General features: G+C 46.4%; 1 protein-coding gene and 1 non-coding gene across 6 annotated transcripts in view; one reads left to right on the plus strand and one right to left on the minus strand.

The window, feature by feature from the left end:
- Positions 1-278: 278 nt before the first annotated feature.
- On the plus strand, positions 279-350 carry TRNAQ-CUG (transfer RNA glutamine (anticodon CUG)). The gene has a single exon. It is a non-coding gene; the product is annotated as a tRNA-Gln (tRNA).
- A 2,759-nt stretch (positions 351-3,109) lies between these two features.
- Positions 3,110-25,957, minus strand: part of LOC116948911 (phosphatidylinositol 3-kinase regulatory subunit gamma-like) — a 152,126-nt gene continuing 129,278 nt past the window's right edge. For 3 of the 5 annotated variants that reach the window (XM_032966164.2, XM_032966165.2, XM_032966168.2), the window contains 9 exons: positions 20,589-20,703; positions 16,745-16,843; positions 13,799-13,979; positions 12,247-12,372; positions 10,907-11,049; positions 10,478-10,654; positions 10,281-10,355; positions 9,348-9,521; positions 3,110-8,348 (listed from right to left, as the gene is read on the minus strand). In XM_032966164.2, coding sequence (XP_032822055.2) covers positions 8,138-8,348; positions 9,348-9,521; positions 10,281-10,355; positions 10,478-10,654; positions 10,907-11,049; positions 12,247-12,372; positions 13,799-13,979; positions 16,745-16,843; positions 20,589-20,703 — 1,301 coding nt within the window. In that variant the 3' untranslated portion in view covers positions 3,110-8,137. The remainder of the gene's footprint in view (positions 8,349-9,347; positions 9,522-10,280; positions 10,356-10,477; positions 10,655-10,906; positions 11,050-12,246; positions 12,373-13,798; positions 13,980-16,744; positions 16,844-20,588; positions 20,704-25,957) is intronic. The other 2 variants (XM_032966167.2, XM_032966169.2) reach the window with 1 other exon arrangement.

The following is a 25,957-nucleotide window of genomic DNA, read 5'->3' on the forward strand; positions in this document are numbered from 1 at the left end:
ATTTTTTTACTGTTCCCCTTCCTACGTGGTGACTTTATCGAAAGAACCGATAATAATAAAAAAATACATTGTGGATGCATTTCCTCGTCCTGCGGGTTGGTTTATACTTTTGTAAGGAACTATATTTGAATACGAATTCACTACTACTAATAATAATACATCGATTATTACAGTTTTATAAGTTACAGATTGCAGATTCACCGAGTTCTCTCCAAACTCTTCGTAAATGTAACGTGAGAGGTTTAAAGGACTGTGTGGCGAGCGTGAAAGGTGTGACGGGTTCCATGGTGTAATGGTTAGCACTCAGGACTCTGAATCCTGCGATCCGAGTTCAAATCTCGGTGGGACCTTCATGAAGTATATATATTTTTTAAAAAAAATGCACAGCGTTTATTTTTTTTGTAATGAATTAAAATCGTAATTCAGTGTTCGCATGTTAAGTTAAATAAGCCAACGCGAATAAGCCGTGGAGAGGGCCTTGACCAAAGGGCCCAGTGTACGTTGATCTTGTTTTTAAAACGTTTCCTTTTGAAGGTATACGGTATTACATTTAAACCCATCTCTTACCGTGTATCCATCCCCCACCTCGCTCCAAACACACACCTCTCTTCTTACGATCGACAACAAAAAGTACAGTACACGTGCAACTCCCCCAACAGTGTCCAGTCTATAAAGCACATGCCATCATGTGTTACTGTACACGCAACCTATCATCCTACAGACAGTTTGGGCAAGGGCTGTTAGCGATCACCAATTCTTGTTCGTGTTTTTGTTTTTTTGTTTGTTGTGGTTGCACCAGATTCAAGAGCCGAATGGCTCACAGGGCTATACCAAAATAAATAAACTGAAACTGAGGGTGTTGTGTGACCAGCACCACGCCCGGCCACCTTTGTATCCCCTGTGGCGGTGTTTACACGTTGCACCACGTGCAGTACTCATATCAGACTGAATCTAACAAAGGGGAAGGGGCCAGAACAAGTTGAGATCATTATCGCCACTGATAGTTATAGCCCGTAACCAGCAACCAATCTAGGGACAAAATAGATTTTCACAAAGGCTTGGTAATACCGGGAAGAGGCTTTCTGAAACCAGAAGTTGTCCCGGCAAACCGCGGCGTTTGGTGGCCTCAAGTTACTCGCGTGATGCCACAAAGATGTGCTGCTGCATTTGCCTTCGTTTCTCTAAAAAGAAAACATCACTTGCGTCAGGATAGCCTGCGGACACGACACCCAGACGTGGAGCCACAGAACAAGAGCAATTACTTTTTGGGTTAAGCTGATGTCAACCATACCGGGCTTGTCTTTTAAGTCAAAGTGATTTCTTGCTCAAGTGAGCATTGAGGACAGTGGTCATCTTCTGTTAACATCTCTGAGCGAGGGAGGAGACATTCCACATTCCTATGGTGGGGGGTCGAGTCTATTTCTTAGTAAAACATATATTACAATTTTCTTTCCAGGTCCCACCGAGGTTTGAATTCAGATCACAGGATTCAGTCCTGAATGCTAAACATTACACAATTGAACCACGCGACTGGGTAGATCATTTAACTTGTATTAAATGTAAACTTCACTTGAGTGACAGCTCACACGTTCACGGGGTCTACGCTGTGCAATTTCCTTTCACGGGTGAATAGGAAATCACGGTATGTGTGAAGGCGGCTGCGTGCTTTGCTAAATACCCCACGCATCCATCACTGATCTGGCATGGCAGATTGGGAAGAGAAATGAGATCTTGCCGCTGAGAATCCAGGGTCTCCAATGTTTCAAGTGACCTTGCACCTCACAGCTCCCACACGATTATAAATACAAGAATTCATTGATCCATCCATTCCATCCAAAGGCTTTTAAATGCCACGTTAAGAGTTGAAGGCTTGCGTTGTGGCTCATTGTTCGTCCCCGAGGACAGTCAGCCGCAGGTGGACTCGAGATCAAGATGTGTGCACTCAATGTCTTAATGCAGTAGGTTCTTAACCTTTAATGCAGCCTTGCATCCCTTTGGTTCTGTCGTAAAAAAAGTATGTGAATAAATACATCTAGTTTGATGAAACAAAGTAATTGTACTTTACGTGCCCGTGCTGAAATTGTTTCTATTAATCCTGCTTAAAAAATGTCTCGCACCCCAAGTTGAGAACCACTGTCTTAATGTGTTCGTTAAAAGACCATGTCCATGCAACTGGCATCACATCTTTTCCCAATATTTTTTTAAAAATGTACATACGTGAGTTTTTACTAAAAACGTATTATTTTGCTGATAGCAATTGACACAAAAATGCATTGCTCAGGAGTTACTTTTGCAACGGAAACTGAGACGGTTTCTTTTGGATATGGAGCAACTAATAATAATGTGCAGATTACATTCTGGTTTGCTTGGACACGGAGCTGGGACATTTTGGAGTACGACACTCATTAAACCGCCAGCAGGTTACCATTTAATTCCAATATCCGTTGTTTCAGAAAAAAAGTGCAGCCCTGCAATTTCTTGTTCAAGCCACTGCTGGGAGATGTGCCTTCACTGGAGGAGGCTTGCAGAGAAATCCCCTCTCAAAAAATATGGCCTACTCTTCCACACTGGTTATACATCTTGGAAGAGGTGGAAGCACCTACACTTCACCCTGATGGTCTGTAGTGCACACATGCATCCTGATAGGTGGACCGAGATGTGGGGGGCTTTTTAAGAAACGTGCCCCTTTATTTCAACGGCCACGCCAGGAGATTGAACCGGCGACATCTGGATTGAAATTTCAGTGCACTAAACCCATTACACACCATGGCAGCGAATGTACGAGAGTTAAAATGTGGCGGATTGTCTTCCTTTCTCGGTTGACCTTGCCCCATGTACCGCTGGGGAAGAGCCATAGCCACCAGAGGAGCCCACCGTGGTTTTACCACGCACAGCCAAACCAACTGCCAGTTTGCGATGACATCACCTGTGTGGGACTGGGGGGCCCTGTGGTCAATTATTAATGCAATGCGTTCAACCCTCCCGCACAGATTTTCGTTTCGGTCCCTAATGACCACAGGCGTGTGCAATGCAAACTACACTCACGCCTTCAATCTCGCCCGGGAGGGGGGTGGGGGGTAGAAAAAAAGCATACAAAACGATCAGAGCATTCTGTAAATGAACAAAATATTGTAGTCTTTATTGTTGTTTAAGCAGGTATAGACAATTATTATATCATGTAACGGTTAGAGCACAACAGCATCACGAGAAGGGAAAGCAACAGTAAACGTATAAAGAAAATGGTATGCATGAAGTCACACGCGCTCTCTTAAATATAATTTTTTAAACAGTCTTGCAACCTCTACATCACAAAAACAGAACGAGCCATTAATGCCAGTTTTTTTTTAGTGATGCTGTATACCTGCTGAGGTGCGATACAGGGTTCCGAAAGCGGAGGCGGCATTTAAATTTGTAACGAGAAAAGTAAAATTGAAATCAATCCAGAGCTGGTCTAGTGCACAGCTATAGGATTTTTTTTTACTTTAAAGAGCAAAACGTAAGAAGAGGACAAAAAGAAACAAAAAATCGTCTGAAAAAAATGTTATCTATTTAACAACGTACCATTTATTAAAAGCAAAAAATCAAGTAATCGAGCAATACAGATGGACTTTGTTTTGCAGAGCACTGCAGCCACAGCTGTTCTTTGCACTGTACACAAAAGCGTGAACTTTGCACACAAGCGCATTGCCTTTCTCGCACAAGGCAACGAAAAGAAAATTACACCTAGGAGACCGCGACTTCAAAAGGAACCCGCCTCACTCATGCCCTTGCAGTCTCAGTAATAACTCAATGGCAGCCAGCCCCTCTTTTGTTTTTGACCGATATGAGCAAGCGTTCAGTTTAACAGGACGTATGGGCGAGGCTCCAATGAACAAATCGCAAAAAATGCTCGATGCTTGCTCTCAACGCGCCGATTGAGGTGTCAGTTGTCGTCGTCAAAAATTACATTTAATTTCGCATCCCGTCCAACACCTACGCCCCCCCGCCCCCGCCCCAAAAAACGCGAGCGTTTTCAGGCCGCGGATAAAGTTGTATCCGTTGACTTAACGCGCTTGTTTATCACGACGTTTTATATATATATATATTTTTGTATGTTATTTTACTAACGTTCATTAATGTTAATTAAAAAGAAACATCCCGATTAAGAACGGCACGAGCCCGATACGTCCTGTTAACGGCACTGTGGACACAGGCAAGTGCGTGGGAACCAAGTGTGAGACGGGTGCAAGCAGCTGGGCCGTTCCTTCTGCTCCACAGCGCGTGAACACGCTCCTCGTTCATCCCGGCTCCTCATTTACCAAGGATTCAAGCGCCTCAATATTCTATTTGAAAGGCTAAATATGGGAAAACATGGGGAGGGGGGGCGAAGGGCTAGAGCTTCGGCTAGGTCTACCCCTAACTCCTCGGTCCAAACGACAGAGGAGGCATAGCAGTAGCCTCATCGTCAAATAAGCTTGGCGTAATTAGGAGTGCACGTCTGCAACATCATAATGCTTACTGCGCCTTTGGGAGGGGGGGGGGGCCTTGTGTTTCGACCCGTCCACCTACGAGCGGCTTTACAAAAAAACACGCCACAGTCGCGGCACTGGGAAGCGAACGTGGTCTCGGTTTTTTTATCCCCGGTCATTTTTACGCAGTTGGGGAAAAAAAATGTCACGCGTAAATTGGTTGAACCTGCCTGGCCCACGCCACCTCTTTAAGCCGTGATTGCATCAAATGAATGAGAGAAAAAAAATAACAACATAAAAGTAACTGTGAATCTAGCGAATTTTTTATCCCGGTGGCCAGAGGTCCGCAGGTAAAAAGCAAAAGATGTACTGGATATCGCTGGCAGTTGCCCGCCAGACGCTGCCGCAACATTTGGCTGACACCGGCAAATAGGCGCGTAGGGCGCAGAGCCACTGTGGCAAGGCGGTTGAGAGTTCGTCGTGAAATGTATTAGCAGTCGTTTAGGTTACATTCTGAAATGCTGGGTATATTTATTTCAAATTGTAATGCCTTTTTTTTATTATAATCATAGATAACTTTGAGGTGCTATGAACCCAAGACAAATTTAATTAGTTTCAATGGGGTAATATTTTGGAATCACTGTACCATCAAAACATAAATTACAAAAACTAACTTTGCTCTAATGTTGAGGACAAATTAATCTCCAGTAAAGTTCGCTTAAAAATAAAACTTTGATGTGGTTAAAATTGTTTTTTTTATGTTTACAAAACTGATTAAGATCCAAACAGTCCGGAAACATCAGCCTTGAGGTCCAGTACATCTGCTAAACGTAAGCGAGTGCGTTTCAAGAGAGGCTTTTACACTGCCAACAAAAAAAAACAACTTTAATCACCCGCAAGACTCAGAACGGGGAAAGACAAAACAATGTTTTCTGCTACAATACAAAAAAAAATGAATAGATGCAAGAGCGTTCATGCAAAGTCACAGTATTGCTAATATCTTATATTTCTGATTGCCCCATAATGCTCTGCTTTTTGTTTTTAACTTTTTTGTTTCTTTTTTTTGTTTTTTAGGATTTTTTTATATTTTAATTTTTTACAAATCTTATATTAAACAAATAAAAAAAACAGAAAGTCTTTAATCATCCCCCCCCCCCCCCCCCCAAGGTACATTCCAGATTTTTCGCCTGCCTCGCAGTGGGAGACAGAACACATTCAAAGCGTTGGGTCCGTGAGTGCGTGCGCGTGTGTGCGTGCGTGCGCGTGTGCCATGTGCCAGTTTAACAGTTGCTGTGAACACGATGTACAACTGCACGACCCATCCCTGCTCCCTCCCATCCCACCTCCGCACACCCTCGCTACTCCCTAACACCCACCCCCCCTCCCACCCCAACCCAATCTCTTTCCCTTGCACCCTCTCTCTCTCTCTGTGCCGATGTCACCTGTGCAAGTATCAATATTAAAATCGCCGTCTTCTTTAATCCTTTGCCGTAAATCACCTTGCCAATGGCTGTGCACCAATGATCCTTTTTTGTAAGCGCTGGGTGCGAAAGCAAGCAGATCCTTCATGTCTTTGGAACAGGTTCTGTGTGGCCGAGTGGCTACGGGGGGCGCCCGTTTGCTAAAAGCGGGTGCCGTTTTTCTTTTTGGGGTGACGCACGGCATCCAGGAAGTCGCAAAGTCGCGGCTAACACTTTCGCTTTTGTTGTTCTTATCATCTCCTCCGCCGTTGTCATCATCGCTGCCACAAGTTCATCTCTTTTTAGATTTCTGTTTTTACCTTATATTATTTCTTTTTCTCAAAATCAACAGACGCACCAGAACAGAGAAGAGTGCACTAATAACAAAAAAAAATAAAGCAAAGGTTAACGTATTAAAGGTTAAAGTGATATGGTTCAACTTCACTGTTCCAAGACTCCTTATCTTTAAGGCTGAGAATGGCCATTGAAGGAGTTTTGGAATTGAACAAAATAAACAATGACAACAAATAAAAAAAAACATCAACATACGAAAATACCTAAGAGCCAAGGTAAGCACCACTTAACTTCTTGCAAAAGTCACATTTCAACAAGAACTCAATCATAACTTGAAATGTTTTGCTTGAAGTTAGAGTTTGGCAGGAAAAAAAATATACACAATGGCCAAACCTCCCCCCTAACGCAAAGAGTTAAAGTTCGGTCTTTTAAACGTCCCAAACTCCTCCAAAACGTGAACACGAACCAAGACTAAAAAAACGATCGCACTCAGTCATTGCACACTAGATGAGTATTTAAGGCTAGCGAATCTAGCACCGAGCTCAGAGCTGAAGAGCAAGTTACGTGTCGCCTAAGAAAGGAGCATTTCGCGTACGCGGGGTTTTCCCGTAGCACTGGCACACGCAAAACTTTTAAACAAATACTGTTGAGTTCTACTCTAACGTCTCTTGATCAGTTTATAAAAAAAAAAAACAACAAAATTTGAAAAAATATACCAATAAAAAAACGACGACGACGACGACAAAAGAAAAGTCCTCATAACGACAAACGCAGCAGGCTTCTTACACGTACATGCGGGTTTTAGGGCTGTCTGTGGGGGGGGAGCGAAGGTCAGAAAAGGAGAAGAGGTTTAAAAGAATGCCGAAAGCTGTCGGCACAACAAAAAAAACGGGAACATCTGAAAAATATTTACAATGAGTTCATCAACCCAGCTCTGCCAGAGTACCGTCTAAAACGCGCTTCTCTCTCGTTTAATTCTATCGAGAATTCAAACACTGCTCATAGCTACAGTACGTCAGGTTTGTCATTACAAGAAAACCAAAAATAACGACGCAAATAAACTATAACCGAGAAAAAAATGTCTGACCCTCTCCACACCCCACATCCATCTCCGCCATCCCAGACAAACATTTCACAATAAATGCGTCTGTTTCAGTCAAAACTTCTCCGTGTGGGCTCCACTGGATGCACAAGTGCTCTCTGAATCGATGTTGAGACGCAGAAAAAAATATAATGCAAGTGGCCCGTTTTTTAAGTTTCATTTTTTTTATTTTAGTAGTAAAAAGAGCTACATGAGATATTATATCGTTGCCTTTTTTTTTATCCTGCTTTTGCTTGTCCACTTGCTAGTGCCAGTCCTAATCACCCTGCAGAGTGTTCACAAAGCCCAGACACAGGTTGTAAGACAGGATTGTAGCACCATAGGCAAGGCATCTGGAACAATCCAATTGTTTTAAGTCGCACGCTTACCACGACGGGAAGGGTTCCAGACAGAGAGAAATGCGTACGTTGGTTTTGCTTTAACGTTACCGTTACGGTTTCTCTCTTTCTCGCATCACGGTGCGCGTCTTACAAACGTCGTTTTAGGTCCCACGACAAAACGAGCCCGACCGACTCTCAGCCGCGATCTTCCGAAAGGGGAATCAAAATTCCCAACGCCAATAAATGTTTCGCCTGTCTTTCAAAGCCTTTCTTCTGTGTTTCGCTTGCTTGTGCAAAAAAAAAAAGAATTGTACGATTATAAAAAAAAACAACTAAAAAAATGAAAATAATTATCAACAAAGCAAAAGTAACTATGTACAGGCGTGTCATTTCGGAAAAAAACACTCGCTGGCTTACTCGGGGAAGGGGGGTCCTGTCGCGTGGGGCAAATAGATCATCCGGTGGGTCGGCACGACCCTCTTTTTTTCTCAAAAAATCCAGCGCACGAACTTTTCACCTGCGCACCGCCGTAGGCTGCTGCGAGGGTTGAGAGTGCACGGGGTGCGCTAGCGTGACGTTCAGCGAGTCGTTGTGCTGCACGAGCGAGGTCTGTTGGTAGTGCAGGACGAGTTCACGCAGCGAGCCGTACAGGTTGTAGGGCTCGGCAAAGCCGTAGCCGGTGGACGTGCTGAAGATCATGCAGTGCTTCACCTCGCCATCCACGCTGCGCAGGCCAAGCGGTGGGCCAAGCGTGGGCCAGCGGTAGAGAGACGCCACCGGGGGGTCGGGGGGAAACGCGCCACAAGACAAAACGCAACGGAAGACACGGACAACACAACGGGTATAAGTTAAGGATGACGCGCACACCACTGACGTGACATGAGGTTTCATAGCTGCTATCGCAACAAAAAAAAAAACTCCCCTCTCCGAAACGATTATCGGATATATAAGCGATGAGATTATCATTTTTGTAAAGGAGATCAAGGTGTGCTTGTGAAAATAACGTCGTGTTGTTTAACGATACGCTTGATTAACTCCTCGGAGAAACTGGCAGGCTGTGGTGATTTTGACAATCAAACGATCTTTTTGGTTTGCGACCTTCCAAAGAGCCGAACTCTAGGATTTTTGTCCGCCTCCAAAAATGCAAATAGCTTGGAACAATCAAATAATATGGTGACACACATCTCAAGGAAGCTGTATACAAAGTAGTGGGCATATTTTATAGACAGAGACACAGTCAGTCATAAGGAGAGGAGAAAAAGCAATATCTGTGAGCCTGGGCAGGGGAGTTGGACAGCACAAATGGCTGGGGTAAGGGATTTCCAGCATATGCGGGGGTATATCAGAGGAGATTGAGTGACCTACCCCTGAGCTAATGTTGGCATGTAGAAATAAAAAAAATATGGAGTGCGTTTTCCAATAACATCTGGTAACCCAGCAGCATGTGTTTAAAAAGCCTGACTGCCGAGACTCAAAAGGTTGAAACTGGTCCAGTTAATTTGCTAAAACAAATGCAGCTTGATAACATTGGTCTAGATATCCAATAAGCTGAAGGACTACAAAAAAAGTGTATTTATGTGGAGACACAGAACATTTTGCTTATGTATTCTTTTACAAACGAAAAGTAACGCAATAATCTGTGGCATGGTGGGTTCATCGAGGGGCCAAGGGCTACGTGTATCAAATGCGCGAGTGTGTTTGTGCGTGTGTGCGCGTCACTCACACGACGGAACAGGCATAGAAGCCGTGCTTGCTGCTCTTGCGGATCAGGAAGGTGCCGTTGGCTCGGTCCCTGAGCATATCCTCGGCCTTCTCGCGGTTGATGTCGGGCACGTACCAGCTCTTCTCATCCTGATGGGGCAGGTTCTCCTCCTCGTCGATGATCGAGTATGGGCTGCTAAAGGGGCCGCGCACACAAACGGCCTCGGTTAGCAGTGGACGTGCGACGTCACACCGCGCGCACGTGTGTGTGTGTGTGTGCGACGTTTGTTTAACACGTAGGCTTTCGCGACCAATGTTATCCATAATAATTTTTTTGGGTTATATCGCAAAAATAGAAATGTGTCGTTAAACCCGCCACCACCCCACACAGCCAATTAGTAAGCTTTGTTACTAGTACAGCACACCGGTGTGTTGGAGGGTCAACTCACATTTACAATTCGAGTACAATGTGTGATGTTTGTTCGTTAACCCATAGCATCTAGGTCCTTCCTACCCAGTGTGCTTTGGCACTTCACGTGGTTGCAACACGCTGAGAGTGACGTCACTACTAATTTGTGGCGAATGGCCGTTGTTGTTCTAGGTCATGTGGTGGAGCGGTATTAGGTTAACGCACTTTACTTTGGATCCCGCGGCTAGCACCGGTGACAATTATCTGAACCGGTCCTGGGCCTTGACTAGGACAACTCAGCCTTAAACTAGTACCTAGTGTGATATGTAAGCACCAGCAATGGGAAGACAGAGGTCCTGGCCAAACTACCCTTTCATGCACCGTGTCGGCCTTAATGAGACGCTTATTCACGGCGCCTACCCCAACCACCTATGCAGGCAAATCGCTGGGTATGTCTGCGCCACACAAAAGGAGCGAAGCAGTGTCTGCATGTGTGCGTGTCGCTGGGCACTGCAGTGGAGTGGCCGCGGGTGGCGCGACACTCACTCTTCTGTGTTGTCGTTCTTGATGCCGAGCCACTCGTTGATTTTCTTCTGCCGCACTCCTTTGTGCGTGAGCCACCTGCACGGCAAAATACGGACCGGTAAGTATAGCGGTAAGAGGGGGAGCAGTGCACTTTAGTTATTTTGAGCGAAACTGTCGGGCGTGCAAAGTAGCAAGAGTTGGCGTAGTGACGTACGTACATTAGGTACTGGTCGCGGATCTTTCTGAGCTGGATTAGGTCCGGTTTGATGCTGTTCATTAGCTTGTCGATCTCTCGGTTCTCAGTCGCTTGCTTCTTGAGGTCCTGCTCGAGCCGGAGTTTGCTGTCCCGGATCTCGCTCAGCCGAGACTGCAGCTTCTCGTAGTTGAGCATGATCCTGCGAAGAAGAAACACAACCATACTCGCATGTAAGCGAGCTAACGGACCACATGCGTGGGCAGGGGGGGGGACCCAGAGTTTAGAGGAGGGTGAGTGGGTGGCTTTCCACAATGGTCTTAGAGGTCATGCCACATATGGACATGCTGCTTATGAACAGAACACGGCACGCAATACGAATATGCTGTAAATGAGAACACGCTGTGTTGCGTGGGATGCCCCCCCCCCCACCGCCGGTATCCTCGGCGCTCACCTCTCGATCTCCTTCTCGTTGCCCTCCCTCTTGAAGCGCTCGATGTACTCCTTGGTGTAGCGCTCCTGCGTGTGCCGCTGCTCCTCAAATATCTTGATCGTCTCGTTGAACGCCTCGATTGCCGTCCTCTTCATCTGGATCTCCTGTGGAACGGTGTGCGGGGAGAGGGGGGTTGGAGGGCAACATTAAACGAATCGCCCACCAAAGCATGAAGCAGCAATAGAGAGTGTGGTTGTGTGCAGGGTTACTGGCTCAGGTGGCTTGTAGTCCAGGGAAATTCCCTGACTGGACAGTAACTGCAATTGTAATAAATCTGATGGTAAAACCTAAACGAATGCACAGGATATACAAATATAAAAAAATATTATAATAAATTACAGCCCTTTGTGAATTTACCGCTAGAAGAATGCACATCCACAAACGAGTACTGGTCATTTGACCATATTAAAGATGCTGGTAAGTGTGGGGGTTAGTGAAGTGGGGAGGGCTACCCAGTACCAGTTCAGATATCACCGGCCACTGATGTTAGCTGTGGCCAGGAATTAAATTTAGGTCACCGGGTCTATAGCACAGTGCCCTGACTGCTGAGCCACCGCTCCACCCAACGTCATATTTACACACACAAAACGCCTGACCACTAAACAAACAAGACAAGCATGCTGTGTGGGGGCTGGGATCCAGGGCTGTCTATTTGCGCTGGACAGGTGTCGTGCGAGTTGGCCAGGTACTGTGGCGAGACCGGGAGGGTGGCGAGGGCGGCGGCGTATATGGGTACGCACGCCAGGTGCTGCGCACAATTACGTGCTGTGGTGATCCGTAGGGAACCTCTGCTGCGTGCCCGTTGAACAGGTGTGCTGTACGAACGTTCGACAGGTGCGCTATATACGATTTTGTGCGTGTGTATGTGCTCGCGTGTGTGTGTGTGTGTGACCATTGGCACAGCCGGGGCCACAGCTGGTGCATCTGCCAGTCACCCCATAGCACCTGGGTCTGTCCCGTGGCCTCCTCTTGTCAGCGAGCCTTCGACACTTCACGTGGCCTCAAAGTGCACCTGGCCTGGCACAGGCGTCGTGGTGACGTCACCGAGTGGCGGTTATTGCTAAGTGACCGTGTGTACGTGACCACGTGCACACGAGATTGGTGGTGCCTGGGGTTCCCATAGTGTGCTACAATCCCGTCGTCCCACATTTGAGTCTCGGAAATGCACATCAGCCACCATCGGCATGTGATGCAGGTCTGTGCTTGCCCTTGCCCGACTCGGCTTGAACTGTTGGGCCACATAAGAACGCTGCTTAAATGTATGGCGTGCGCAGGCGGCTGTGCGGACCGGCGCCACGTACCTGCGAGGTGCGAGTGTACTCCTCGTAGAGCTTGTCGTAATCGTGGCTTTTGTCCTGGTAGTCTTTGTGCAGCTCCTGGAGCTTCTTGCCAACCGCATCTATGTTGTCCTCCTTCACCACCTGGTCCTGTAGCCACGTGCCCAACGCAACCAGACCGCAACAAACGTCAAGTTTAGTTTCATCAATTCATTTCGTACCACAATTGCAACAACACGCTTCGCAGACCATTTAAACCACCGGTCGCTGACTCTCTCAGCGGTCGACAATGACGCCACCCGTGAGCCACCTCTCTCTTGTGGCCGGAAGCAATGCGCTGCTGCTGCGCAGGACGGGCTCTGACGAACTTCCCATCGCTCTGCGCACGGGCCTACGAGTGCACTGGGGGGCTGAGGTCAGCAGGAAACCCTTTCTGGTGCGGCTTGTTTGACGAAGGGGAAGTCACGTCTCAACTGCGGTTTGCACGCGCGGGGGTGTGGGAGCGCAAGGATTCTTATCGCTCGTGCCACGGCGGTGAGAGCGCGAGTCTTGGCGCATACGTGGGCACGGAAGCTCTTCCACCAACGCACTGTCCGTGCAGACCGGGTGGATTATGACCGGCAGCAATGTAGTAGATTTGAAGAGCTCGCAAGAGTAACTAAATAAAAATTGTCTTACGACCCTTCCACCTTATGACTACATTCTGGGCCTGGTGAGGAATGGATGGAGCTGGTGACGGTGTTGTAGAGGTGCATAAAAAAGACTATGGAGTGATTACACTGGGTTTTAAAATAAATACAATTGCTGACCACAATGCCAAAGGCCCAAAACGTCAAACGGCAAAAAAAACCCCAGCAATGTTAAAGAGTTGGAACAAAAAAGAGTTAACATATTATATTAAGTATGAAAGGTTCTAAGACCTTTAAAAACACAGACAATGGGACGGAACTCCAAAGTCGATCAGTGTGAGGGAGAAGCAGCAAGCCAAAAGTTGGGACCTGCAAGTGTGATGATGTCACGCAGTATGGATAAGAGTGAAAGTCAGTCTGGTAGACAGTCCTTACAATGGGTAGAGGAATCATTAACTGAAGTTTACGGGAACAGCAATCACGGTATTAACGATAAAAAAGTGATGAGGAGTGTGTATATTTCTGCATGCTAAGCATGTATGTCTTCATATGTATTCTATATTCTGACTCTGAAGGTAATATAATTCTACGAGGTAAAAAAAATAGTATCTCACACCAGCCAAGCTGCACAAGTATGCGGGGCGTGAGAGAGTTGGTGTGTGCGTGCGTTTTTGTTTGCTTGCATACGTGTGTGTATGTGTGAATGTGCCTCGGTCCCGTTCGTGGTAATTGGCACAGTGGGGAGCAAAGGTGGTGCGCATCTGCCAGTCATCTCAGTCAGTCAAGACATGGCACCTGGGTGTGTCCAGTGAGCTCCTGCCAGCGAGCGTTCGACAGTTCATGCGACCACGAGGTGCACCTAGCCTGTCACAAGCACCGTGGTGACGCGTGCCACTGCTACTTGGTGGTGGTGGTTGTTGTTGTGCATGTGGCCAAGTGTCTGGCACCTGCTGTGACTTGGAGACCGGGTATTGCAGCTTCACGTCGAGCTTGGGGTTGTACTGCGCCAGCGACTCGTGCCTGTAGTGGGTGATGAGCTCCACGACGGAGTTGAACGTGAGCGGCTCCGAGAAGCCGTACTTGGAGTCGCGGTGAAATATTTTGATTAGCTTATTGTTGCCGCCCTTTCTGTGGAGTTTAAAAGGGGAGGTATCGGAGGGAGAGCGGAGAAGACAGGACAAAAACGTTAAGAGATCGCACCATTTTAACATGCGACAAGTGTGAGAGTAGACTAAAAACTGTTGTGATCATGTGCATAATATTCTGAGATGTAATAATTTTAATCACACGTTTTGTTAACCAAGAAAACCACAGTCTTAAAACACTTATTTAGGAGGTTCCTGCTTTAGGTTGTTTTGTTAAATATTAAGGAACATAATGCAAGTGTTTCACCATTCAGATGGAATGGCAGTGTGTAAAACTTGGCGATTTCTTAAGAAGAAGACTCATGGGCTGTTATCTGATCACATTGCATACAACTTTTGTTGGGACGATCACAAGACCCATTTCACTGATTATGGTTCAAATCCAGAGATTTGCTTACATGTTTGTTTCCATGGTCACGCTATGAAGCAAATGGAATAGGCATTGTAACATGTGCTCACGATGCATGGATAATGGCCCCTTTATGTATATATGTTTAAATGATGACTTGAATGAGAATGTGCAATGGTCACGTATGTACACGTGACCATTGCACAGTGCGCGTGTGTGCACAGTGCCACCAACACAATCGCGTGATAAGTCTCTTGGATAGGTAACCAAATACAAGAGGGTAAACATTCGGGCTGACAGGCCTCAATTAGAAGGCGTTTCTATATATATACACAAAGAGCATTTGTGAAGACTAAATATAGAATGGTCAAAGTATCAAAACGGTATTTGCTTTCAGGATTTTTTAAAGTTTTTGGAGAAACGGCTGTGATAAGAGCTACTGGAACACGAACACATGCATCATGGAGATCGTATATTGTGATGGCTTTAATTTGTAAGATGATCTAGCCTCATTTCATTGTGGCTCCTGTGTCGAGTACTATTAACCAACCGGTTTCTAATCAAAGTGCACACATAGAGATGCAAACAAGCACAGCCACACGCACACAAAGATCCCCCATATAGTCTTAACAAGCCGTTGGGGCAAGAGCTGTCAGCGAGCCCCTACTTAGGACGACGAAGCGCACGAGGGGGTGGTGTGACCAAGATCACTCTGGCCCGCCTTCCGTCTCACCAGTGGTGATGTTTACACACTGCAACAGCTACTCATTTAAGGTTGAGTTTGAGTTAGGGAAAGCCCAGGAATGGTTCAGATATTTTTCACTGCTGTGAGCAGTAGCCAGGAATAAAAGTCAAGCCACCAGGTTCGTAGCGCAGCGTGATAATCGCTACGCTACTGCTCCACCCACAGACACACACAGACGAGCAAAGACGGACACACACTCGCAAATTGAAGCGCATCCACCTCAGCATGGTGGCATCACAACGTGGCACAGAGTTTCTCCATTTTGAACCCCATCAACGCTCTGCAGATGTTTCCTCTGGAGCAGATATGGCGTGGCATCGCCCGAGGAAACCTGTTCCACTCCTAAACTCATTTTGTTGCAAACGTGGCGAGGGCGCTCGCACGCAAACTAGTTTGGACGCCAGGGCGCTGTTGTGCCACCAGCAAAGTGTCTGCGAAGCATCTGCCAGCCCCGGGGCCATCTTCCCACAGGTTAACTCCATGCTGGCACTGCCACAAAGCTCCTTGTCTGCCCTGCACCTCTCGTCACCTCCTCCCCAACCCGCCGCCTACTGCTCTCGCTGCTTTCATCTCCTGCAACAGCTCCAATCCCCTTTTCCAACATCTGGAAGGTTTCTTTGGCCCCGGGGGCGACGAAACAGAGAATTAAATAAATATTGGAACGCAATAACCAGAGCGGCGTAGAGACAATGCTTGAGATATTACTGGAGCATCTGGCAGGTGAGAGCCTAAGCGGGTTTTAAAAAAACTAATTAAAGGTTAAAGCGGGGGAAAGCCGCAGGGCTCCAACAGCAAGCGTTGCGGTTGACTTTCTTGTGTGCGACAAAAGGCACCGATACAATACCCCCATTGCCTACAGGACACCGAGTTAATTTCTGCAGTGTGTGAAATTATTGCCCGATGGAAGGTGCCAAGATATATGCTGGGTAACTGCCGCAAAGGAAACCGAGGCACAAGCGCGAGGACGAAAAGCGCGGAGAAAGAGCACGGTCACGGCGCGGAGCAATGCAGGACGGGAATGAGGGCATTTCGAGGGTTAGAGGTTAGGGGGTAAAGGTCAGTCAGTCAGCCAGGATTAAGCTCATGGAAAACTGTTAAATGAGAACGAGGGAAAGGCACGCTTTCATTCGCGTTGAAATTCGGGCAAAGTGCTCGGAGCCAAATTTTGGGTTGGTAAAGGTGTGGAGGGAGCACAGACGTAGGAGGGATAGTACAGCGCAACAATGTATCTTGCTACAAATGACCTCCGCTGCCCCACAACGTAGTCATGCAACAGCCTGTTGTTTTATGAATGGGGGTCACCCATCCAAGTATCTTATCTAGGCACAACCCGGCTTTAGTTTTGGAGATTGGGCGCATTCCGTGTTGATGAGTACGGTCAAATTACAACTGGCGCACCCGCGGGAAAACTGTCATCCAGCAGAAAACTGACAAAAGGGCTGCGCATGGACATGTTTGGCCGCCCGTTAGCGGACAGAGGACATTGGGAGGAAACTGAAAGGAAAACGTCACTCAAGCCGTTTGATGCAACAGACAGACACCTGTGCATTAGTTAGGGTGGTGGTTGGGATGTGTACAAGGCAGGGCCCTCCTGGGAGTTAGGCTGATGGGGGTGATGTTTACGGTGTGACTGTGGCGCGGTGCTGAAGTGTACCTGAGCGTTAGCGTATAGTCGCCCTGCATTTTGGTGGAGGCATCTCGCACCAGGTAAGTGCCATCGGGAGTGTTCCGCAGTTTCTCGTTCACCTCCTCCCTGCAGGTGTCACGCACGCACGGACACGCGAAGGGAAGAAAAAAAAAACAAAGATTACATTCACCGCAGGGACCGGCACACACACATGGTTACTTGCGGAAATATAATGGGAACAAGATTGGACACAGTGGGAGGCGAAGTTTGTAAATTATAAGCGAACTTTGGCATCCCCGCATCCAAAGCTGTTTTTTTTGTAACAAGTTACAAAATGTTCAGATAATTTTTACCCTTTTCACAACACACACAAATTACAGCCGAAACATAGGGGTGAGAAGATGTCTGTATTCGAGGTAAGTCTTCATCATCACTATCACGATCAGCAGTCCACTGCAGAGATGTAGCGACGAAATCGGCTCATGTGGATAAGCTATGGATTGTTGCATCACGAGGCCATGAGGTTTGGCAACGGCTTAGGGAGGAGGCCTTCCATCCAGCAGTGGCTAGAGGTAGGTTTCATGGCGCAAATCGTCATGGGACCGAATCACACGTCAGCCTAAGGGAAGGAATTTTGAGAGGGACGCGTGGCCAAGGGTAAAAAGAGCTATAGTCAAGAGGTGAGCGAAAGGGGAGAGTTAGCACGTCTGGTTCATTCTCCTTGGCTGCAGGAGCATGGCACAAAAAGGGCAAGTGCTGCACGTCTGCACTACAATCGGGGGGGGGGGGGGGGGGGAGATGGGCTCGTTAGCATGCGGCAATCGCATCGATCGGCCGACCTTTGAACCAGCAAGAGCGCGGGGTGAATTGCACTCAATGCAGTCAAAAAGTACTTTAAATGCTCTTGTAGTCAAACAAATCAATAATGATAATAAAACTCTTATAATAATGATACTGTAATATCGGTTAGGATGCTTTTAGACTACAAATTAGCAGGCTGTTACAATAAGAGATGGCAGCGTCTTGTCAATCAACTACCACATGAATGTCTCCCTCTGGTCAGTCATGGGGGTTGTTACGCCATTCTTCACCACGCTGCTCAGTGCAGGGTGGTGAAGGGGAGGACCAGGACTGGTTCAAATATCGCTTGCTAATGATGTTATGCATCAAAACTGGGTGCATAGTGCATTGTGCTAATCACTGCACCACCACTCTTCCCACTGACCTTTTATCACTAATTTATCTTATAAAACAAAGTAGTTAATTTTTGCCAACAAGCTACAATCAAAAAGTTAACTGTACGTTTATGCTCCGTGTATTATTCATTTACCATGAAAACCGTTAATTCGTTTTCACAGTCGCCGAGTCTGGAGTTCTGTTTTAAACCCGATCATTGACTTGAAAAAAAAGAACCAATGAACTTCCTCTGAAATAAAACTTGACAGGACTGCGCTGGTGGCAGTGCAGAAGCACAGAGCGAAAAAACTGCGCCAAAATAAATTTCAGCCCACATCTCTTTTTAAAACACGCACGTTGAATACAAAAAAGGATAAAGCACAGTCAGTTACAAAACTATTTTCCTTTATGCGTTTAGGCGTGTAAGTAAACGATTGCAATGAAGTGGCAGTAATTGTTTCTTAATCAAGGATTTGCTTATTGTGCCATCAAGATTTTCCACTTGCTCAGTGTTGTTACAGTGGGGGGAAAAAAGTATTTGATCCCCTGCTGATTTTGTACGTTTGCTCACTGACAAAGAAATGTTCAGTCTATAATTTTAATAGTAGGTTTATTTGAACAGTGAGAGACAGAAGAACCACAAAAAAATCCAGAAAAACGCACGTCAAAAATGTTATAAATTGATTTGCATTTTAATGAGGGAAATAAGTATTTGATCCCCTCTCAATCAGAAAGATTTCTGGCTCCCAGGTGTCTTTTATACAGGTAACGAGCTGAGATTAGGAGCACACTCTTAAAGGGAGTGCTCATAATCTCAGCTTGTTACCTGTATAAAAGACACCTGTCCACAGAAGCAATCAATCAGATTCCAAACTCTCCACCATGGCCAAGACCAAACAGCTCTCCAAGCATGTCAGGGACAATATTGCAGACCTACACAAGGCTGGAATGGGCTAGAAGACCATTGCCAAACAGCTTGGTGAGAAGGTGACAACAGTTGGTGCGATTATTCGCAAATGGAAGAAACACAAAAGAACTGTCAATCTCCCTCGGCCTGGGTCTCCATGCAAGATCTCACCTCGTGGAGTTTCAATGATCATGAGAACGGTGAGGAATTAGCCCAAAACTACACGGGAGGATCTTGTCAATGATCTCAAGGCAGCTGGGACCAGTCACCAAGAAAACAATTGGTAACACACTACGCCGTGAAGGACTGAAATCTTGCAGCGCCCGCAAGGTCCCCCTGCCCGTCTGAAGTTTGCCAATGAACATCTGAATGATTCAGAGGACAACTGGGTGAAAGTGTTGTGGTCAGATGAGACCAAAATGGAGCTCTTTGGCATAAACTCAACTCGCCGTGTTTGGAGGAGGAGTAAAGCTGCCTATGACCAAGAACACCATCCCCTTGTGTAGGTCTACAATATTGTCCCTGACATCCTTGCAGAGCTCTTTGGTCTTGGCCATGGTGGAGAGTTTGGAATCTGATTGATTGATTGCTTCTGTGGACAGATGTCTTTTATACAGGTAACAAGCTGAGTTTAGGAGCACTCCATTTAAGAGTGTGCTCCTAATCTCAGCTCATTACCTGTATAAAAGACACCTGGGAGCCAGAAATCTTTCTGATTGAGAGGGGGTCAAATGCTTATTTCCCTCATTAAAATGCAAATCAATTTATAACAGTTTTGACATGCGTTTTTCTGGATTTTTGTTATTCTGTCTCTCACTGTTCAAATAAACCTACCATTACAATTATAGACTGATCATTTCTTTGTCAGTGGGCAAACGTACAAAATCATCAGGGGATCAAATACTTTTTTCCCCTCACTGTATATGGTGGTGCCCTCTATTGTCATTACAAACGACAAGTCACTCAAAGCCAGGGCAACATGGTAGATGAAACGTACTGGCTTATTGTCTCAACTGAGAATGCTTAGCATGTGTAACTAGAAAACCTTTTATTTGCGGGTGATGGGAGGTACTTTTATTTCCCCAAACCTTTGGATAACAGCCACTGCACCGTGTCGGCATGTAACGATATCGGGACACCTTTGGTATTGTGCAACTACAGAGAGTAATCTATTTTGCAAAATGCTAAGAAAAACTCCTAACGTCTTCTCGGGCAAAACACCAATGAAAATTTCAGCGGGGGAAGAAAATATCACTTAAAAATATGGCTTGAAAAAAAAAGACCCTTCCGATTTTTATCGGCACTTGCAATCTTCTTTTTAATTCAACAGGGGACGAATGCTGCGAATGTACTGCACAGACATTGGTGGAGAGAATGGGGAAATTGTGGTAGAACATTGTGTCCCCAAAATGTCGCGGAAAAAGGGGATGCTTAACAGTCGAGCTAATTTTGTAAAATGTAGAATCAAAATAAAAAGCAAGAAAATTGAACAGCATGCAAAGCAATCGGGACTTGGAGGCTGTGTCTTCATGCTGCGTAGAAACTTCACACGCCAGGCAGTCCCAGTTTGGTTCTGTACAGTACTGTACTACTACTGGATTCCATGTTCTAGTATTTGCTTTTCAGTGGCATATTTTTTTTTACTTTTTTGAGGACATTACTGTAGGTGGCGTGGTGTATAAACACCACCACACCGGTGTATGAACACCAGTGTGGTGGTGTCGTACGGCCGGCGTGTGTGATGGGGGCGGCAGGCGAGCGGAGTGACGCGGGTGCGAAGATGCTCACCTGGAGATGTCGCCCCAGTACCACTCGGCGTCCTGTAGCAAAGTGCTGCTCGTCTCCTTGATGCCGTTGCTGTTTGGCAGCGGTGCTGGAGTCTTTGGCGGCTTCGGAGGGAGCGCTGTGTGGGAAATAAGCAGAGACCAAGCACGGAGCACGTTAATCAACAGGAAAACATTGATACAACTGTTATGTTGCAGAAAGAGTTGGTGGTGTGGGCACAAAACATTTTGGAAAGAACACCGATTGGAGGTCACACAAGTTCTCGTGATAGGCAACATTTTTTGGCCACTTTTATGCCGACATAGGCTGCCACCCAATCCCATTAGCGGTGTTCACCAGCTGTGGGAATACAGGGCAAGCCATGCTTAAACGCACTTTTTTTTATCACAAGCGCCACGCGAAAACACTTTTTGTCGTACGGTCCACCATAGCGTTTCATTGTACGGCAAAGCATTTCATTCTATTCGGTGCCAGTCTTTGAGATGCGCATCTTTTTCACATATCCTGGCCTGTCTGCTTTGTATCAAAACCATCGGTCGGGAGTTGGACTGAAAAAAAAGCCTCCTTTTCCTTTCAGACCCCACCACTCCCCCCCCCCACATCTAACTTTTTTTTATTTTGGCTCCACTTTATGGAAACTTTAACAGACTTAAGTTTAGCCAAAAGGAAAAGGGGGAATGGAGATAGAAGCTTGGCCAGGGGTCAAGCTGAGTTGAGGCTTCGCGACTGCGGCCTTATGCAGGTGCGGTTGAGACTTGCAATTTGATTTACCCGTCCAATTATACCTGCCCTGAGTAACGGTTGAGCACTGGGACTCGCTTCTTCTCGTTTGCACTGCAGGATGTCGCACAGGCTTGCAGGCCAGCTTTCAATTACTGGATATTATTGGATATTGCACCAAAAATTCCTCAAAACGAAACCATAATGAAATGGTTAATTAGGTTGGTCTGGTATTGGAGCAAGACCCAGGGCACATGGGCTGCCATAAATCCTATGTCCTCGCTGTAACGTCTCGGAAACTTTAATCTGCCCACTCTTTATTCAATGGCCACAACGCAAAAAGAAAGACACCACCAGTTGCCAACAACATGTAGCATTGAGTGAATTTGGAGAAGGAAACAACAGTTTGCACGCAACTTGCCATCATGTGTCTAGAACGATTATTCAAAGAATAATATCCTACCATATACATTGTTGCACACACATGCGCATGTGCGTACGATAAAAGGCAACAGCCCTGAAAATGCTTGCTCACGCTGCTGCTGGCAGAACGATCTCCAATAGAAGCTCTACGAAAGCCCCCTCTGGAGGGTATTTGGCTTACTCTTTTAAGCAGGCCAGATGTCTTGGAAGAAGCTGTGAGAGTACCCACATTTAAACCTACCTCGCACAACCCGCTGATCGACTAACTTGGACGTATCCATTTGTTCTGCCAGGTGGACTGAGGTGGCTGGGGGGGGATTTCATAAACTTTCTCATTTTACATACAGTACTGGGTACGGAACTGGACAAAGAAGGGCGGAAAGCAATGGGTGGAGGAGTGGTTGGGGGGGGGGGGGAGAAGGACTCTCCACCCATGAACCAGTTGCACAAAAGACGCCTCTTTCTCAACAGCGCTCAAAAGTTTTGGCATGGCGTCCAAGCGCGCCTCTTGGCTTGCGACGGATCCCCCTGCCTGACCCGCTGGCTTTCGTTACGCCGGAACACATGGTTCTCCTCCGCCAGTCGTCTCGCTTATTTCATTAATTCACGTTCGGCAGCGGAGAGAAGGAGAAAAGGGCGAGCTCTGCACAAGGGCGGTGCGCGAATGTGGCCACGCCGCCGCCGAAATTTACAAAACTCCATGTACAGCTTTGCTAAGTGATTAATGATTCTGCCTGTGGTACAGTTTTGTACCTTTTCCCATTATTATGTAATCTGGCCACGAGCTGCTTCCTTTTTTTAGTAAGGTTAAGTATAGAAACAAAATATTTGTATGATGACCTCTCTCAAACCAAACTCTTGCGAGTTTTCATTGCATTTCATCCGTCCATTCACTGGATGTTCATTTGTTCGATTGGCCGTTCACTCATTAATTCATTTCAATTCATCATTCGTTTCAATTTGCCTGGCCTTGAACACCGCACATCCCAGGCCAGAGATTCTCGTGGTAACGTTGAAAGCGAAGCGCCCCCGAGCTTAGTTCTCACTGCGCCTCGCTACACACTCCACCTTGCACTGCGCCCGTTACTCAGCCAAAGCGCTCACAGAGCCCCCATTCAACGAAGCACACGAGTGATTTTTTTTACATCCCCGCCTCTTTCTTTCCACTGAAGAATCTTTTTCAGGCCACTGACTCACTAAGCCTGTGGTTCCTGGCACCAGCTGAGCGAGATTTATTTATTTATTATTGTAATTTGTCACGCGATGGACTTGCGCAATGTCTACGTGCTGCCATCAGCTTTTTTTTACGTGCACCCACTGCCCCCATTTCTCCTCCCTCATCCGCACACCATAATAAATAACGGTCCAGGGCTTTTGCTACATTAATACCCAACTGCTGAGCAGCACGCACATGACCCAAACGCACGAAGAAATGATCACCCGCAACTGGTTCCAAAGTTTGTTATGTGCCATCATAGTTAAAAGGTATTCAGGTAGCACACCAGATCTGTTCTAAAAAGTAATGTGGGGTTTACTGATGTCTCCACAGAACTTAAGGCCAAATGTGTCCTGCATTTTGTAATTTCACATATTAGAAATTCGAGCATGACTTGTGAAACTACTCAAAGAGGGGCAAAAAAAAGTTATTTGAAGGCAGCAAATTTTGTCTGCCGGTGAAGTTATATTAAAGTGGCCTCACTGGAACTCATAAGAAATGGGGGGAATGACAATGTAGGCCAATTTTAAGGACTAAGTGCGGCAGGCCATTGCCACGTCTAGCGATGAAAGGCAGCTAACATTCATTCCACTCGATTAACTTGGGTGGGGAGCTCCTCTTCGAGAGGAAGTGGCAGGAGATTAAAAGTTCAAACGACGGCTCCACCCGGAGGTAAATCCTAGGGAGTGAGGCCCCGGTGACGTGGCTGGGGTTGTCGGAGAGGCACTGGATGAGTGCTCGCTCATTGGCCAGACAAGCAGCAGCAGCTAAAATTACGTCTTCGTTAATGGAGCCTCCTGTGAGTTGAGCAATGCCGTGCACTCCCCTCCCTTGCCACCACTGCCCCCCCCCCTCTTTGCCCATAAGAAGCATTTGCCTTCCCGTGTGCGTGCATCCCCTGCGTGTGCCCCTTTGTTTAACGATCCCTGGATATGTTACCAGTGGTCCTGTAAACGAGGCGCTGCCCCATTTGTGCGCTACCGGCTGCCCCTCCCCCACAGCAACTTCCTTCCACCGCCATAGTTTTACTTTATAATCCTGGTTCCGAGAGGAAAAGTGGGCGAGTGCTGGACAGTGACAAAGGCCGCTATCGAGATGGTTTGGCTCTCTAATCACCCACTGTGCTCAACGATTCCAATGCCCTGGGCCATAAACTCGCAGATTTTCACTGCAGGCAAGTGATCGACACACGTGGCTTGCTTTGTTAACATAAATTTGTTACGACATTAGTCGTTCACTGCTTCTATATAAAAAAAAACTTTAGTTTTCTTGTTTTGCTTTGTTCTGTGGATGCTGCCGTTGGAACATTCATTTTGTGCAATGTAAGTTCTGGGGAAGAAATGGAAAATGCTGAGAACAAACATCTTAGACAAATCCCTCATTAATTTCTACATAAAATGCAACTCATCGGACTAATGTGCAATACGACACCGCACAGGCAAACCGAGTTGAACCAAACACTTCCAATGACGGGAAGTTTGAGAAATGAAACATCGATAGTGGCAAGTTTATGCGAGCAAAACACTGCGGTTTTACACACAAGTGCCCGAACAGTTTGTAATCACAACTGCGTGCCATGGACGAGCCAACATTTCGCCAATTCTGTGGAAGATTTACTAAATGGCAGACGAGGCATCATACACATCCTGGGCATGTCCACATAGCACCAGTAACCCATTCCTCAAATTAACCAATACATTAATTGTTGAATCCTGAACCACCGTGAGGCTCAAAGGTTAATAAAGACAGACTTTCGTGATAAAATAAAGAAACGCACTGTTTTTTGACGTGAAGGCCTCTGGGCAGCAATTCCGAAAGCGCAATGGTATCGCCGAATGCTGAAACTCAATCGTGCGGCAGGAAATTTGTCAACTGGTTGCTCCAACGTAGAGGGGAAAACTTTTACCTCAATATCCACAACCTCAATGAGACTTAATTCCCAATGACCCTGCAGAGGCATGTGACCACACGCACCTTAAGTCGGACACAGCGCTCAATAAAACAAGGCTTTGACTGTAGCCGAAATATGTCAATGTTATTTTAACTCAAAAGTCACAAAAAAAAGATAATTAAAGCTGTAATTAAAAGCAGCCAGGCACATTCGCAATAAATAAATACAGCAGGATCAAGCGTGGGAATTTTACTCTATGCCAGGACATGGCTGCAGAACGAGTCCACATACCACACAGGCTCGAAAAGGCTAACTTAAGCAGCTAGGCCCCCAAATCCTACACAAGGCCGACTGTTTGCAGAAGTCCCTCAGGAGTCATGCTAAGCCCAGCGGACCGGGCGTGGCCCCCAGAAGAAATGGGGAAAAATAAATAAAAGCGGAGTTTTTTTTGTTGCAAACCTCACGTTCCAGGAAGTACCAGGTGTGAGGTTCTGGGGAGCTAGGAGGGCGCAGGTGTAACGCTAATGAAAGAGCCATTGTAGCCAGGTGTACGGTTGCTACAAGTCCTCTTCCTCACCCTGAGCACCCCCCCCTACTCCACAATTCCCTCCTCCCCCCCCCCAACTTTCAACCTTTTAGTTGCAGTAGTGAAATAGAATTGAAAGTAAAAAACCATTGTAAGACCCTTTTTTTGCTCTTAGAATTTTTAAATTATGGTCACCCTCTGGGCACGTATACAACTAACCACATGTGGATTGTAGCCATGGGCCTGAGTGTAGTTTGTGCTGAGTGATAAAAGCTCCATTCTCAGCCCAGTCACGCGCTAGGGAAGTGAAACTGGGAAGGGTGGCCTTAAAAATAAATAATATAACCATGTGTCTATTCGTTTTGTGCAAAACGACATCTGCCGTAAGTTTGCTCGTATTTGCGGAGCTTAACATTAAATAATTTGCGGAAGATGTGCATCGCCAACTGCGTGAAGCTGAAAATATGCAACATTTAATTTAAAAAGGGGGTGTGCTGTACAACTTTACCCGCAGTTAGAGGTTGCTGCTGTCGATAGGCCTAGTCACATGAGCTTCTGGTTCGTCAAGGTTCCCAAAGTATGTCTCTTCGCATACA

Source organism: Petromyzon marinus, chromosome 35 (assembly GCF_048934315.1).
Source record: "Petromyzon marinus isolate PM22_M1 ecotype Great Lakes invasive population chromosome 35, UKy_Petmar_22M1.pri1.0, whole genome shotgun sequence".
NCBI classification, from domain to species: Eukaryota; Metazoa; Chordata; class Hyperoartia; order Petromyzontiformes; family Petromyzontidae; genus Petromyzon; species Petromyzon marinus.